This window comes from Yarrowia lipolytica, chromosome 1D, assembly GCF_001761485.1.
Source record: "Yarrowia lipolytica chromosome 1D, complete sequence".
NCBI classification, from domain to species: Eukaryota; Fungi; Ascomycota; class Dipodascomycetes; order Dipodascales; genus Yarrowia; species Yarrowia lipolytica.
The window spans coordinates 2271900-2288799 of record NC_090773.1 but is presented as its reverse complement, the minus strand read 5'-3'; the positions used below and the strand labels follow the sequence as shown (position 1 = coordinate 2288799).

The 16900-nt window shown below is 48.7% G+C and overlaps 6 protein-coding genes and 1 pseudogene across 6 annotated transcripts; 4 read left to right on the top strand and 3 right to left on the bottom strand.

Annotated features, from left to right (window-relative positions):
* Nucleotides 1-36: 36 nt before the first annotated feature.
* Nucleotides 37-1344, top strand: YALI1_D22888g (uncharacterized protein; the record flags this gene model as incomplete). The annotated part of the gene is made up of 1 exon (XM_502980.3): nucleotides 37-1344. The coding sequence occupies one exon, from the start codon at nucleotides 37-39 to the stop codon at nucleotides 1342-1344; it is 1308 nt and encodes a 435-aa protein (XP_502980.3).
* A 1043-nt stretch (nucleotides 1345-2387) lies between these two features.
* On the top strand, nucleotides 2388-2750 carry YALI1_D22864g (uncharacterized protein; the record flags this gene model as incomplete). Its single annotated transcript, XM_502979.3, has 1 exon — nucleotides 2388-2750. The coding sequence occupies one exon, from the start codon at nucleotides 2388-2390 to the stop codon at nucleotides 2748-2750; it is 363 nt and encodes a 120-aa protein (XP_502979.1).
* Nucleotides 2751-4333: 1583 nt separating this feature from the next.
* YALI1_D22834g (uncharacterized protein) lies at nucleotides 4334-5434 on the bottom strand (the record flags this gene model as incomplete). The annotated part of the gene is made up of 1 exon (XM_502978.3): nucleotides 4334-5434. One exon carries the CDS (start codon nucleotides 5432-5434, stop codon nucleotides 4334-4336), a length of 1101 nt encoding a protein of 366 aa, XP_502978.1.
* Nucleotides 5435-8421: 2987 nt separating this feature from the next.
* On the top strand, nucleotides 8422-10452 carry YALI1_D22804g (uncharacterized protein; the record flags this gene model as incomplete). The annotated part of the gene is made up of 1 exon (XM_502977.3): nucleotides 8422-10452. One exon carries the CDS (start codon nucleotides 8422-8424, stop codon nucleotides 10450-10452), a length of 2031 nt encoding a protein of 676 aa, XP_502977.1.
* Nucleotides 10453-10633: 181 nt separating this feature from the next.
* On the bottom strand, nucleotides 10634-11932 carry YALI1_D22768g (uncharacterized protein; the record flags this gene model as incomplete). The annotated part of the gene is made up of 1 exon (XM_066094255.2): nucleotides 10634-11932. The coding sequence occupies one exon, from the start codon at nucleotides 11930-11932 to the stop codon at nucleotides 10634-10636; it is 1299 nt and encodes a 432-aa protein (XP_065950327.2).
* Nucleotides 11933-12829: 897 nt separating this feature from the next.
* YALI1_D22759g (uncharacterized protein) lies at nucleotides 12830-14680 on the top strand (the record flags this gene model as incomplete). The annotated part of the gene is made up of 1 exon (XM_502974.2): nucleotides 12830-14680. One exon carries the CDS (start codon nucleotides 12830-12832, stop codon nucleotides 14678-14680), a length of 1851 nt encoding a protein of 616 aa, XP_502974.2.
* Nucleotides 14681-15861: 1181 nt separating this feature from the next.
* On the bottom strand, nucleotides 15862-16040 carry YALI1_D22727g (Compare to YALI0D18172g, Misc non-coding, highly similar to uniprot|Q6CFA8 Yarrowia lipolytica YALI0B08778g no start; annotated as a pseudogene).
* Nucleotides 16041-16900: the final 860 nt, after the last annotated feature.

Here is a 16900-nt window from a genome sequence, read left to right as displayed (position 1 = left end):
GATGATCACCATCACTACCACTTTTTTTTCACCACCATGGACAACCTTCCCACGCCGATTCTGACGCGTATAATCAGCGAAACCGACTACGACACAGCCGTTGCCCTATGCCACACCAGTCCACGGCTTTCGCAGTTGATCCGGTCGCCCAACAACGACACCGCCATCTTCAAGAACATTGCACTACAGACATTCCCATGGTGCCATCCAGCTGTCGGACAGTCGTGGCGAGACCTGGCGTGGGATGTGGAGAACATCGGGCCCGAGTCGGACGCGGAAATATGGAAAGAAACGGCCCAATGGACGCTTGCGGACCCCGACACTGATCTGGGTCTGCTGATCATGTCTGAACACCCTGCCGCCAAAGAGATCGCCAAAGATCACGTGACAAGCCACATTGACTCCCGGGTCCCGCGTGACACGGACATTTGGGGTTCTGGCATTGTTGAGCTCGAGGGTGGATTGGTAGTGGATTTCGTGGAGGCCAAGGCATGGAAGGGCGAATCAATCGAAGCTAAGGAGTCACATGGTGCAGAGGATGCAGAGGAGGCATTGAAAGAGCAGCCTATTGCACGTGATATTGCACGTGATTCTCCAAAACTGGAAAAGAAGGGCGACAAGTGGATAATTAATGGCTTCAGTATTCCCGTCACAACCGGATTCATCCCCACTGTTCATACGCATAACAACCAGACATTTGTATTTGAGACCACGGTGGACGTCTCCTGTCCAGACACGGCCATGAGCAATTTGCACGTGATTGACTGGGACGCACGACGGTACATTTTTCTTCTTTCCCTCATTCATGAAGCTGGAGTGTTTCCTGTTCCGTACCTGAGCAATGGGTTTCTGTGGTTGTTCTACGAGCATTTTGTGGTCAAGTTCAATGTTGATGAGATCAAATTCGATCCCACTAAAGACAAGTGCACGTCCAAGATTTTCTACGTGAGTCAATGTGGCCTTCCTGTGTCTCTCAGAGACTGCAACTTCCAAGTGCAGGTTCTTTGGGGTCGGTTTGCTAAGATGGGTAGGTTTTTTTTGGATCTGGAAACGCTCATGTGGTTCAAGATTGACCATGGTCTTGTTCATGGCATGCTGCACAAGACTCATCACTTGTGGGACTACTCAAAGGAGGCGTTGGAGAGGATAGCAGAAGTGGTGAAGGACTCAGAAGCAGTAGATGCAGTCTCAGCAGTCGATATCAGCTCGTGTCTCAAGACAAAGAAGAAAAAGAAGAGCAAGAAGAAGGGGAGGGATACGTCTACGGAGGCGGATGAGGTGGAAAAGGCAATGGCAGGCTTGGATGTGAACAAAGACCTGCCTCCAGAACTGCAGATTGATTAGCAGGATGAAATGGAGACATTCCACATATATGGACAAGACAGAACAAGAATCAGCAACAAAACATGATACAGACCATGTCAGTACATCCCAACTGAGACTTAGACTGCACCCCTAACCGCCTACATGATCCTCGTATCGCATCTCCTGTACTGTACCTACTTTTCACCTATCGTATCTACTGTACCTACTTTTCATACATTCCAAAACACTATATCTGATACAAGACCTGTGTCGATAACTTGATCCTCTCAGTATCATTCCAGTACATACAGTATGTACATGTCAGTCCATTCTCTCTGATACCAAGATCGCCGGTCGTAGTCACATGATCTAATTGAACGGTTGTCACGACTTGTTGCAAGCGTGGACACGTTTTGCCCTCACGTGACTCTCGGTGTGCAGAGTCGACGATCACATGACCGGCCGACTATACGGTCGTTGCTGTGTTTTTTTTTTTTGTTTTTTTTTTTGTCGTTGGCTTTGGGACTTCGCTTGTTCATGCAGCCCCTGTATCAGAAGTGTTGGGAGCGCATTCGGGTCTCTGATTTGGGCGGCGTTTTGCGGGGGGAAGAAGCGGTCGGATAGCGTTTTTGGGAGAAGTTTTGGAACTGGCTCGCTTGGCCCTTTTGATCTCTATGTTTAAATCCGTATTTGGTTCACTTTGGAGTCTACAGAGCCTCCCCCAAATGCCCAAAGGTCAACACAATTTTTAGCGAGCTGTGGTTATAGAATCAAAAACCCGCATATTTGGGACGACCGTTGGGGGTGTGAAAAAAGGAGATTTTGCAAAGCTGAAAAGAGCATTTCGTTCGGAGTCGTCTCGAGAGTTGATCAAACCTGGAATTCCCCCCAGTAGCCACTCCTCATGGCCTTGTAGACCGCCCCACATTCTCTGAGACAGTACCTCACTAATGCAGCTTGTGCAGTCACAACCCCAACCCTAATATCTCCATCGGTGGTGTGTCTACTCGTACTTATAGCCACCTATAGGTGGAGAAGACGAGAGCGACCCCACCAATTGCTACGCCCCATATCAAGTCCACATGATGACGACCGCCATTTCTCCAACAACGCTGCGAACGTGGATGGACGGCGCCAAGCGGGTCTGTGTCGTGGATGTCCGAGACGACGACTACAACCAGGGCGGCCATATTCGGGGAGCCGTCAACTTTCCCTCGGCCAACTTCACCAAGAGCTTTGAGGATCTGGTGGAGACCAGTGCGTCTGCCGAGGCGGTTGTGTTCCACTGCCAGTTCAGCCAGGTGCGAGGACCCCAGTGCGCCCGGTACTACGAGTCCAAAATCAAGGCATTGGACTCCTTCAAGGGCCAGGAGGTGTGTGTTTTGTCGGGCGGGTTCAACTCGTGGTACGACGAGTTTGCTTGCACAAAGTACATTGAGAGATGAACGGCTGCGAGCGGAGCGGGCGGTTGCAGGTCAATGCGATGCGACGACCATCATTGATTTCACCACATACAATCACCACTAAACACCCCAATCCAAGCCCAGCCCCATAAACCATTGCTGTCAGCGGGCTGAACTGCACTAATGAGGCACTAATGGGCATTCTCATCACATTTGCTGAGCAAACGGAACTCCTACAATGTACCGCCTGCAAGCCGCCTGTACACGAGATAAGATAATAGATAATGTATTACTAAGATTTTGATCGCATTGTGAAAACGAATCAACTGCCTGTCTCACAAACCCCTCGTTTGCACTCGTACGTGCCTGAACCTGACTTGTGCGTATTGTCTGACTTAACGTGCTTTCTTTGTGCCTGGCTTCCGGTGCTCCACATGAGTATCCAACAAAGACGGTAGCAGCATCGACATAGAAACTAGCGGAAGGAGTCCAATATGACTTGACACTACGGGTTTCTCAAGTCTTGCCAACCATCACAGCCTCCCGTACAACACTTGAATACCACTGTATAGTCAACGCCTCCTCCATACCCTCTTCCTGGGGAGCGTTAGTGAGACCCTGCACTATGTGGTTGCTGCAGATGAGGTTTTAATAATGGCGAGTTATTCCTTGAAGACGTTTGACGAAGTAGATCGACTTTCTAGCCTCGTTCTCGGCCCACCGAGTATGTAAACTTGTACTCTCCATTACAAGTCTCCGTGGGGCTGCTGTACTCGTATTGTAACCGTCTCTCTCAACTCTAGATAGTCCACTCTCCGTTATCACCACTCCACTCATTGGGGGTATAGATAACTGTCCCTTTCCCCGCTCATAATAACTGCGAGAAGAGTTATACCCTGCCATTCAACTGTTTCACCCCAGTCGTACGATAAAACCAGCAAGGCCGGGATTCATTCCGGGTTAAATGATTGGACTTGCAAGAGAGGAAACAACAGACCGAATTCCAAAGTTTTTCTTGGGGATGTTCCCAATGTCAGTTCTCAAGGTCTCAATCGTGGCCTCGTACTCGTGCAACACCACTATATCGACTTCAAAATGGTCATGGAGTTCAAAAAACATGTCCATATAGCCCAAATATCTGTCACAAAAGCTCCCCTTTCTCTTGTGGTCAGTTTTATTTGCACTCGTCTGTATTGTAGCTATGTGATACAAATACGAGAGCATTGTGTCTTACCAACTGCCAATCTGCTTCATATCTGGAATATCAAAAAGCAACTTTTGGGATACTTGTCTAAAACCCCTTAACCCACACTCATTCCAAAGCTGTCTCAATAGTCGTTTCTTTTTCCCCATCTATCTTACAGAGAGGTCAAGGAGGCGGTCTGAGGGCCCATGGTTCAGACGCTCTAAAATATAGGTGTACTATTGACAGCACCGGAAACGCCAGTAAGATAACTCCATCGATGAATGGTCTGCGAATGAGTTTGTCTGCCAATGAGTGTGTCTGTCAATGGCACTTATCTCAAAATATACAAGTACCCTCCCCCCTTCCCGTGCTATCTTTCAATCAAGTCAATTAAAATACATACTCTTGTTGGCGTGCACCTGCTCAGCACTTGTTCCATCTACTCGTCGTCTTCCTCGTCTTCGTCGTCTTCGTCGTCGTCGTCGGCTTCTTCGTCCTCATCAACCTCGTCGTCGTCTTCCTCCTCCTCATCAGTGACGTTCTCAGACACGTTCTCCGAGGAGTCCACGTCAACAGCGTCAGGAGCCTGCAGAGTCTTGAGCACGTTCATGTACATCTTCTTGGCGTTGGTCTGCAGCGTCTTTCGCTGGGGAGTGGAAGTGCCGGAGTTGTCGCCGTTCCAAATGAGCACATTCTGCAGCAGACCGCGAATCTCGCCGTAGAGATCCTTACCGACCTTCTTTCGCTTGAACGAGTTTCGGAACTCGGCCACATGACGCTTGAAGTCCAGCTCGTTCTTCTTGAGCCACGAGACGTTGAGATCCTTTCGGTTAGCACCCCGGGCAAAGTTTCGCATTAAATACTTGTCGTAGTCTCGGATAATCTTGGTGATGATGTCCGAGGTGGAAATGCCCTCGGTTCGCTGGGTGGCCAGAAACATGCCCTTCTCCTTGATGGGCTTGTAGATATCATCGTCGTTGCCGGAAGCGTAGGGCAGATCGTCATGGGCCACGTAGTCGATTTTGTGTTTTTCCAGAAAGTCCATGGTGACACACCAGGGAGCATCCTCCACCACCTCGTCCACCCACTTGCAGTGTCGCACCGTCTCGTACCGCTGGACGTCACTCAGCACGGTCAATCCCTTCCGCTTGTGGGTCTCCTTGTCGCTGGGAATGCCCACAATCAACACTGCGTTGGGGAAGGCCTTCTTGGACTGCTCCAGCTGACGCATGTGTCCCAGATGGAACAAATCAAACACTCCATCGGCGTAGATTCGCACAGGTCGGTCGGTAGGCGGGTTGTTGAGCTTCCAGCCTCGAGGACGGTACTTGAGATAGTCCTTGTTGTCGATCAGCGAGTCCAGATACTCCTCCTTGCGCTCCCGATCCAACTGCTGGGCAGCCTGGGTGGTGAAATGAATCTCCGAGTTCTTCTGCTTCTTGGCGGCAGGGCTCACGTGACCCGAAGTATCGGTCAAGCCCTCGTCTGAGCCGGTCACGTGCTCTTCCACAGCCTCCGACCGTCGTTTGCTTTTGGCCATTGTATCCTAAGTAGTCTGTGCCCTGTTGGCTCGTGATAATGTCAGGATGTAAAGGTGCAGCGAATATGCACGTGGGTTTGTGTGTCGAGGGTTAGGGAAGAGGAGATGGATGGGGTAGGTGGTGGTGGTTGCTGGAGACGGTAGGTCACGTGGGTTTGTTAGCTAGAAAATCAAATCCCGGACGTCTTTCGGGTCAGTAGAGATGGCTCTACCAGTTGTGTGTGAGAGGATCAAAGTCTGGTTTTTTTCTGACAGGTATGCTTGCTATAATTATTTTCATTTTTGCTCGGGTCTGAACTTTATTTTCCCGAGATGGGGCGTCGTATCGAGAATAAATCGGGGAATATTTGTAGTTTGTAAAGTCTGGGTTGATACGGACAGCTTGGAGGGTAATTTGGCGTTTTCAGAATTCCAATTGAGTGGCAGGAAGATGATTTGGAGAGAATGAGAGTATTGGACTAAATTAGTTGGGTGTTGGTTGAGGGGTGCTTTCGTCGGGGGCTCTTTTATGGGATTGGGGGGATATGGAGGGAGTGTGAGTGGTTTCAGGCATGTTTAATGTATTTATTCCTTGCATGTGTATATATTTTTTATTTATTTTGTGCAGAAACGACTGATATGGGGACTTGTGGGTTTTTTTTTTCATCAACATTTTAGTTGAGATTTGTTGAGGTGCGCCAATTAGAACTGATTAGATATGCAGAAAAAAGAAGCGGTAAAAGAAGCGAGAAAAAAAACAAGAAAAAAAAAGAAAGAAAAAAAAAAAAAAAACCTCATTCATAAAATCCTAGAAAATTCGAACATCGGAAATATGCAAATAAAAGCACGTGGAGACCATCAAATACCCGCTATGGTTCTTCTCCAGTCTACATCAGCTGATTCACTTGTAACTACAAAGAAAAGCGCCCACCCGGGTTAGTCAGGGTTAACGGTGAAAAAAACAGTCCTTGGAAAGATGTTGAGTGAAGATACAAGTGAGTGGAAGATACAAGTGACTCGAAGATACAAATTCATGTACAAGCAACTTGGAGAAAGTACTCATTAAACCTATAGTACTGTACCAGTGCTGGAGTTGGTTTGAGTCCAGTTCATGGGGCAGTTCCTAGAGCAGTACTTACTTAACCAATAAACATATACTTCAATGTTTAGTTGGTTTACTCAAGTATTCTTCTCGTAGCAACTACGTCTCAACAAAGACTGTTGAGACAAGAAAAGAGAGATACGTGAAATGAAAACAACCAATCATTGTTGAATGGAAAGCATTGACGTCGGTAGCAAACCACAAATTTCCTTTCTGAGTGACAAATTCGCTCAATTAGGCCAACCAGATGGCGTGCTTACAAGGGTGCGGGTACGGAGACTCCTGAAACGTCTTTCCGATAGAGAAGGGTCTGGTTATCTGACATGTAAGTCGTTAATGTATTTGTAAGTTATATATATATATATATTTCGTTTATTCAAACAATTATTTCCAAACTCCGGGAACCGTTTCACCCCTTCTTACCATTGTCTCGTAAAGTACAGCCGGCCTACCGAAGCGTATCGCCTCAAAAGCTAGACCCTTGCAAAACACGCTACGATGGAGCGTCTTGGAAACGTGTTCCACACCCGTCTCTGTTCTGGCCGTGTGTACAACTCAGCCAAAACACGAGGGGAAAAAACCACCGCCTCCTCACGTTATCCGTCTCGTTATCCGTCTCGTTATCCGTCTCAACATCAGGGCCACTTTGGCCCAAATCCGCATCCGGAAATTAGCAAAAAATCAACGTCATACACCATAAGACTTCTGGATTGGGAAATGTCATGGGAGACCGCGGAATCTCGTGCTGTACAACCAGACCAGAAGTCGCCACTACCCTAGCCGGGGTTGCCTAGCAACTGCGCCGACGGTCGCTTGTAAACATGCCCATGCACTGATGTGACAGCCCGTCAAACGTCTGAAACGCCGGTGCAGATGCAAGATGGAAGGGGGTTATTGAGGCTTAGTATGCACCGAATGGACTCGTAACCGATACCATTGTGTTCCGTGGATCCGGGGCTTTCGATTCGTATAGCGATATCCGCCGTAGGTTCCATGTGGACCGAAAAAACGTGGTAGTTCCAGAGCCTGCAAAGTATTATTGTCCTGCTCCATATAGAGCTTCCCTGCCTAATGCAGCACATTCCGCACTGTCGATCTCAGATGTGGACCGATATAATACGCCCCAGCTGCGTTTTGGGGAGATTTTATTATATGAATGGATTCCCTCAAGTCTCGAAAATGCTGCTATCTACTCGGCTTGTCGATATCTGCTCTCCCTCGGCCCTCAATGGCCCACATCTCATATCGTATCAAATGCGTTTAATTAGCCTCGCTCAATAAAGTTGTGTCAGATCTGATGTAGATCAGCGGAGTCGTGTCCCACGATGAAGTGTGTTTGGAAGCAGGACGCATAGAATGGGGCCGTGTAGTCCGTGTGGAATCCAGGGGTGTTTTTTTTGTCACGTGATTCTCCCTTCCGTGTCTGTATTTTCCCTTCTTTGCTGCTTTATTTTTTTATTTCTACCGTATATTTTTATTTTTACATTTATTTTTATTTTTATTTTTACTTTATATTTATTTTCACTTTATATTTTTATTTGTCGGAGACATTTCACCAATGGGGAAACTCAGACTACGATAGCATTGGCAGGGGGCCAGAGATCAGGGGTCGGGCAATGTCCGTCCAGCGACGCGCCAGATGGTCTTAGTAAGCGGAATAGGGGTGCGGTGGACTTGGGGATGTGTGGTGTGGGTCTGGAAGCGGCTGTTGGTTTAGTTTGTCAAATTATAGACGCCAGCTTTTTTTTGTTCTTTTTTTTGGGCCGATTGTGTAGTGCTGGGTTTTGCCTTTCATGCGCTAAACTCTGATGCTGGACCACTAAAGACTCCAGATGTACCCCTGAATGCGCTGGTTGCAACCTGTTTCATCCTTCTCTCGCCTGTACAGAGCGTGTCGAGTTTCGCAATGACCGAAATCGATATCGACAGCGAAGAGTCTTTCATGTCCGACGGTGATTATTCCGGCTCCACCGCCACCAGTGTTGAGGAGGACAAGGGCGTGGCGATTGGCAGCGACAACAAGCGCCACACGGTGGAGAATGGCGTGGGCACACAAACAGCAACACGCCCGACGTCGTCCATAGCGTCGCGACGAAGCTCGGCGTCCATCAACGGAGTTCCGCTTCTGGGCCAGACCAAGCAGGATGTGGCTTCCGAGGTGGCTCGACGGATCAGAGAAATCTCCCAGAGCATGGACAATGGACCCAAGTATGTGGCCAAGCCTGAGCCGCGCAAACTGTCGCTCAAGAAGCGATGGCGAGACTCGTTTTACGGAGGGTCTTCGCACGAGAGCTCCCCCACCGCTCCCACACACACGCCCGGGTCTCGGACATCCATAATCATCTCGACTCCGACGCTCAAACAGGGCTCCAAGAGCTCGGCCCTCGAGATTTCTAAACCCATCTCCCGAGCCAACAGTGTCACGGCGCCCGTGAAACGACAGGCCACCAATCCCTCCCCACAGAGAAACTCGTTCCATGGAGACTGCCCTCCTCCTTCCTCTGCACAGAGCGACCATGGAGGACTGGTACGTAACCCCAGTGTCAAGTACGGCGGCAGACGAATCAGTGGACCCATTGAAGTCAACGGAACCCCCGACTTTCAAACAGTTCCCCTCTCCCAGTACAACCACAACAATCCCAGCGTCACATCTCTGCAGCTCTCCTCTTGTCATACCCCTGCTACTACATCGGATGGTGTTGTGGAAACCATCGAAATGACGTCCCAGGCGTCCCACTTCCACTCAATGCGTCGCAAATCCGACGGAGCGCTTCTAAACACCATCACCAACCATGCCAACGGACGCTCCAACTCTCTCAACGCCACATCAGCCAATGTGACCCTGGAAAACCCGCCACCGGTCAGCTCCATGCTGCTTCCTGCTGGCGCAGGGAGCCTCAGTCGCAAACCCAGCTCGCTGTCGGGCTCCGCTGTTTCTGCCAACCACAAACTGTCTGTGCAGAAATCGTCGCCTCAACTCAAACACAAACACTCGCCCAACATGAGTATAGACGAGACGACAATGGAGCCTGGACTGGCGCTTGAGCTCGAGCGTCGCAAGGTCATGGAGCTCAAGCGGATCGCCACTAACCAGAACGTCGAGAAGCTGCAGCTGGTCAAACAGGCCGAACGAGACCGGCTGCTGTTTGAAGAGACAGAGAAGCTGTTGGAGGGGCAGCGTAATGAGGTTTCCCGGCTGGTCCAGGAACTGGAGCGTGTGGAAAAACTGCGCAAGGAGGACAAGGAGGGCCATCTCGAGGTCATTGACTCGCTGCAGAGAGCAGTCGGGAGTAACAAGGTGCAGGCCATGGGTGTTACGCGGAAGGTAGTTAAGGAAGGTGATAATGAGAGTGTCGAGGCGGCTGCGGATGTTCAAGATGAGGACCGGGATGTTGTCATGGAAACCGAGACGGTCACTGCACCCACCAAGGACGAGGTTGCAGAGTCAATTGCCATGGCGACCGCGGCCATGGAGCGAACCACCGCGGCCGAGGCTGCCATTGTGCATCTTGAGTCCGAAATCAACCACTTGCGACTCCACCGAGACTCGCTCAGAGACGCCCTTACTTCTCTGCGAAAGTCCTCCGACATTGAAATCAAGTCGTACCGAGACCAGTGCATGCGGCTGGAGAAGCGTCTGGCTGAGCTGGAGGGCGACAAGAAGACTGCTGTGGCTTCTCAGAGCAAGAATGCCTCTGCCCCCAACTCTCTGGGTCTAAAGCGGCTGTCATCCAGTTCTGCTCTTGGCAAATCTTCGTTGTTTATTCGAAACGAGCTGTACCAAGAGCTATTTGATCGAGACGCCGATGTTGTGCGAAAGATCCACGAGAACATTGAGGAGGAGGAGGAGGGACGAATGAGCCAGGTTCCCGAGAACGATTCAGCCCATGAACGGCGAGGCGTTCCGCGGTTTATCACCGTGGTTGAGGAGGAGTAGGAAGAATCGCCAACATTAAGTGTTCTGTCGACTATGGTCGTGTCTCGATAATACAACACAGTCCACTTTTGCGTCGGCAGTCGAGCACTCCCCCCAACCAAGGACAGAGTATTTATAGCTAATAACAATATGTATACTAATTGATGCACTGTAGGCTTACAGAACATATCCATTAAATGCTCTATGCTACTGGTTTAGTTTCCTTTCCCTCCTCAGAATCGCCCTCGGCAACCTTTCTTCTTTTCTCCATCTCCTCCTTCATCTTCATATTGTGCTCTCTCTTCTTAATGGCCTGAAGAGTCTTGACATGTCTCCTGCTCTTGAGATGAATCTCCAGTGCCTCCTTACCCACAGAAACAACATGCTGCCCATCCTTGTCCACACAAGTAGGACACTCGAATTGCACGTACTCCACGTCACGTGCCCCAAACTCCGTCTTCTCACGTGCCACCAGCTTGTGCAGCTCCTCTCGTTTACTGGAAACAAGTCTCTTGTCCTCCACATCTTTACCCTCCAGCCAATCCCGAGCCACGCCCACTCCATGGTCAATGGTCTGCTTCCAGACACTCAAGTCAGTGGCGTCAAGCACACAAAAGGTCTCACTGGACTCCCGGACCTGATTCAGCAACTTTTTACTGATCCATCCAATCTGCTGCTTGCTGTATCGTCGAGTGTCATTTTTCATCACTTGGAGTCCGGTTTCAATCCCTTCTTTACCTTCCAAAAACGGCAGAAACTGTTTGAATCCAATAACCTGCCAAACTCCTCGCTCAATATCGATATCACCCTCTCGATAGATCTGGTACATGTCCTTGATCTCCTCCAATAAACCGTTACTCAACATACCATCAACCCGTTTGTCAAGACGATCGTTGAGAACTTGCTGGTCGGAAAAGAGCCAGAATACCAGCGTGCGGTCGCGCGACTTGGTTTTATTCTGCTGGCTAAACACCTCGCTGGGCTTCTCTCCTGTCAGAAGGCAGATTTCCAGCATGCGTCGAATTCGACGGGTATCATTGGGGTGAAACTTTTGGGCAATCTGGGGATCCAATTTGCGCAATTCAGACAAACACAGATCACGGGAATCGAGAACCTCCAGTTCCCGCTGGCTCAATTCCCGTTTCTCCTCAATCTTGACAATGTTCTCCCTGAACAGCACGCTCTGAATGTAGTAATGGGTTCCTCCCACCAAAATGGGCACTTTTCCCCGAGCTCTGATCTCCCTGATCTTAGTCAGCACCTCGTCCTCGAATCGGTGCACTCCGTACTCCTCCTTCCAGCTCACGTGGCCCAGAAGATGGTGCGGGACTCCCTGTCGTTCTTCCATCGGGTGTTTATTAGTAATCTGGTTTAGTCCTTGGTAAACCTGCATGGAATCGCCATTGATGATTTCTCCGGATATCGCTTTAGCTAGTTCGATCGAGAAGTTGGACTTGCCCACTCCCGTGGTTCCTACGATAGCTATTAGTGGTAGTTTCATGGTGATGTTGGAGTGAGAAGATGCGCCATTTGGGGTTCAAAAAAATTCGATATCGTGAAGAAACTTTATTTGAGCATAATCGGGGGAGATAACGGAGGAGAATGGGGGAGTTTGGGGGGTAATTTGGGGGTCTGCGAGAAGAAATTAGTGTCGGGAAGGTTTTTAAATTCCCAAGCTGCCATTTTTCTGTCATTTGATGTATTTTTGGTGGAGTTGGATGGAGATTGTTGATGGGGATCAAGTACTTGGTTCAACTATATTCTCACTTAGTTGACAAGTCTTAACTAAGTCGTGTGCGGTTTGAAGAGATAATAACTATTGCAATATCGGTCATGAGAAGTTGATTTTTGCACAGATTAAGAGGAGGTAACTTGAAGAATATATCAGACATTTCGTGGCCGTTATATGACCACTTTTACAGTAAGTCAGAAGACCCGACGTGTGGTACTCATTCCATGCCATGTACAGACTGAGATATGACTATCACTACTTGTAGCTATGCCATGGACTCGAACCACTATAAAAGAAAGAAGAAAAAACCAAGCCAAAACGCCGTCGGGGCTCCCCTCCATCTCTCCGATCTTGCCATTATGACGCCATCATCGCCACCCTCATTTGTCAGCACTTTTTATTTTCTTTCTCCAGAATCTTCCTTCTGCAAGGTTGTGCATCTGACATGCGCCCTCTGCTCAAACTCAACATGTGGCGATTTATTTATACACTTGATCCACCACACGACACCCTTGAAATCCTCCTAAACTGCGACACGGGGACTAACTGTTGGTTTACGCACCAGAAAACTACGATATAAGCACAGATTCGACAACTGCTGGCTCCATACGACACCATCGATCACAATCACAGCCAAAAACAACTGCTCTAATTATCATCAGCATAATGAAACTCGTTGCATACACTTGGGCTAACAAATACAGCGACAAAATCACTCTGCCAGCGGACGTTCTGGACTCCCTAGTGGCGGAGTTTGGAGATGAACTGCCTCGCCCACTGCTCTTCACAATCAAAGCACGTGATCCAAAGAACCCACGAGACTCGCACTTGACGACGGTCGGAGTCAAGGAATTCACTGCCGAATCGGGAACGGTCGGAGTGCCACAGATCGTCCTGGAGAACATCAGGACGGAAACAGGAGCCATCCTCGATGTGACCGTATCACGTGACATCCCGCTTGCTACCGACATGACTCTCAAGCCCCGTGATCAATACCAGGTCGACAACTATGAGGCTCTGCTCGAGGCTGCATTAAGGGCAAGTTACACTGCGCTGACAGTCGGTCAGAACATTGTGATCAGGAATCCTTCTGATGCGTCGCGTGATCTTGAGTTTGTGGTAGAAAGCCTCTCTCCCGCGTCTACTGTTTGCATTGTTGATACTGACGTTAATCTGGATGTCCTGGTCCCTGTGGGAGTGGACAATGGCCAGATTGCTAGTGCTGGGTCTTACAAGACTCGTGATACTGCTGCGGATCTCGCAAGTCTAGACTTTAGCACCATCACTTCGCTGCCATTTTCATCTGGGCCATCCAAGCACAGGATTTCTCTTGAGAAATTCCCCCACATTACCATTGCTTCTTTCAGAGCTTTCATTGGCATCTCTCAGGACACTTGTCCGTCCAGTTTCATCTGGTCGACATTGGACGGTTCGGTGGACATTCAAGCGAGCAATCCTTTCGGCCAGGAGCTGTACATATGGAGCGAAGATGAGCTCAAGATAGAGAATCATGCAATTGAAATCGAAGATGGTGATCATGAAATGGCAGATGATGCCCCTGCCAATTCAACCAAGTGTCCCACTTGTAACAATTACATTCCCGACCAAAGTTACACTCTGCATTCCAACTTTTGCGCCAGAAACAACATTCCTTGCGACCAGTTTGACGTTTGTGGTCATGTGTTTAAGAGAGGAGAGCCACGCGAGTCTCATTGGCACTGTCAGTCGTGTGACAAGTTTGGAGACGGTTCTGACGCTCACGACACTCATGTTCACTACTCTCATACTACGCCGCAGCCCTGTGCTTGTGGCTTTCAAGCCTCTAACCACATCACTCTCGCCCTCCACAGCCACACTGAGTGTCCGCTGACGCTTCATGAGTGTCGATTCTGCCATCTTCGAGTTCCGCGTGACGTGGCTTCTCCCCGTGACTTGATTTCGGGATACTCAGGCCATGAGAGTGCCTGTGGAGCCAAAACCACCGACTGTCACGTGTGCAAGAAGCCTGTGCGTCTGAGAGACTTGTTGAGTCACCAGAAGCTGCACACGCTGGCTACTCGTGACAAGATTGCTCCAGAGCTTTGCTCCAATACTCTCTGCATTCGAGGTCGAGGCAACAATGCGCTTGAGCTCTGTGACACCTGTTTCGGACCTCTCTATTCGTCTGTCAACGACCCCACGGGTTCTCGACTCAAGTCTCGTGTTGAAAGACGTTATGTGATTCAGCTGACCAAGGGATGCGGTAAAAGCAGTTGCAGAAACTCATATTGTGTTTCTTCCGGGCTGCTTGCCAAACCCACCATGGCCCAGGTGATGGGTCTTATCAAGGAGATTCCAGCTCCCAGTTTCTGCGTCGACGAGAAGACCACCAAGCGCAAGAACTTTGTCGACTTCCAGGCTGAGAACTCGCATTATTCCCGAGAGTGGCTGTCTGTGGCCATTGAGGAGAACAAGGGCAACGAGCAAGAGGCCGTGAAGTGGTTGGAGTACAATGCTCCAAAGGAGATCACTGTATAGTATCATACACTAATAGCACAAATATAGACAACTTGGAAGGAACCGTAGAGAACTACCCGTGGATTTGTAATACAGTAACAGGTCCGTCATCTTTTGTCCTTCCGCCATCTCAACATCAAGCAGCACACCTCTAGTTCGGTCTCTGTATGTACAGTACTACCACGGGATATATCTGAAGTTTCAGCTCAATTCACCGTTCGGATTCTTTTGGCACACCCCCTCCCATGATCGTCATCTTCGATTTCAATAGCATGATTCTCTACCTTGAGGAGTTCCTCTGAGTCCCTTACGATTCTTAGCTGTATGATAGATGCGAGAGCCGGACCCATGAACTTATATAGTGATTGAATTGAAGTAGTACTTGCTTGAACAAAACACACTTGTTGCAACACATAGCTCTGGGCTACTTAACCAGCCGTCATGATAGCGTTCCCCCTCGTCTCGTATTCAGGAAACCAACGGTGTTGGCTCCAGACTCTCCAGCACATGGGGGTTATCTATGGAGTTCCTCCCTGTGTTCTTGTGCTAAATCTCTCGCTGGAGATGTGCCCTTGTAGAGGGATAGAGAGTAGTTCTCATGGAGTGATTTATGGAGTTTTCCAAGACGAGCACATCCATCTCTGGGTCCCGTCAGTACTCTGAAAGCTGGATTGTCTAAGTACAAAAATACCAAGTAAAAAACCATTGTTGGGTTTTCAAAAAGTCACATTGGCCATGTTTTCGTCGCAAGAAAGCGGTTAAGGACCAAAAAAGTAATCTAGTACCTATTTTAAACCCACCATTGCTCTTCTCATGTCTCTGGCATGTCTGGAAGTTGTGGGTTGAGCCCCAGTATAACTTTTGGCTTAACTAATTTCAAACTAAATTTAGTGTGAGTTGATACAAATTACAAGAGGTGTACTCGTGCGAGAGATGGAGTATTGGAACATGGCGACATTGTGTAAAGAGTACGGAATGTATATTTGCCAGCCCGGTCGTTCCAATTGAGGACTTTCCAATCTGATGGAAGTTGGAGTAGTTGGAAAAGCCCTTGTGATGATACTTACTCGTTCTTGTGCCAATACACATTCGGAGCAATTGTTTTTCTTGTACTAGCTACTAGAATTATTTTGTTTGTTTTTTATTATCTTTTTTGGTCAATTACTGTTATTATGTACACATTTTCTTCCAAACATCTTTCTCTACAAACTCACCATGCTCACCTTCTTGTCCTCAACCGACACAGTCTTGGGGGCCTTCTGCTTGAGGTTGTAGATGCTGATTTTAATGGTTTTCTCCGCGCTCTTGAGCATTTCTCCAGCGCAGCAATCTGCCGCTTCTGGTTTCGCTCAACCACCTCGGCCACCTTGGCAATCCGCTTTCCATACTGCCCTCTTGGACAGTGTATGGTGGCCTGGTCGAAGGAGAGAAGTTTTACGGCGGATAACCTCGCAAATTGTGTAATGTAACTCTAGTCTGACTTGTCACCATTTGGCCGAGCCACCCAATCTTGGACTTTGGTCTGGCGGACCATGTCTCCTTTCTTGTCTGGAAAAAACCCAGCCTGTTCGGACTGTGTCGCTGGGCGGTGTCGCCGGACTGTGTCGCCGGGCTGTGTCGGCGGGCTGTGTCGACAATAGGTTTCAGTACTGTGCTACGATCCATGTCACATGGCATATTTGAACTGTTGAAGAAGATACCCTGATTGAACCAGTGTTTTGTATTCTCTGATTGTCGGTGTACAGTATGTACTCGCACTCGCACAGGACTTCCAGTGGTCGCGATAACCACGTGCTTTGGGGTAAACAAACTGCCAGCTTAGAAAGAACAGAAAGTAGAGTCGATAAAAGTCGACCCTGTTGGAAATGTAAAGTTGTCGACAGTATACCGATCTCTACCATTGTTATCTTCAAAGTGCTGAATGTGGCCTTATCATACGGTACACCAAACGGTGCTAGGAACGATACCGAAGACGGCCGCTCTGGAGAGCTGGAGCATATTGGTGTCAATTGCAACCCCAATTTTCACACCATCAACTCGCCTCTATTGTAGCTGTTATATTGATGCAGATGTCATCAATTGTATATCTCTCCCTGTTCTCTAACCGACATCTCAAGAATACTGCAAAAGACGTCTACAAATAAAAAGTGTGTCAAAGCTGTTTTATTTTGGTCCATTTTGTTTTTATCGAGTATACAGCTCTCCACCATCCTCTCTACTGCGCGACTCTGCCCCACGTTC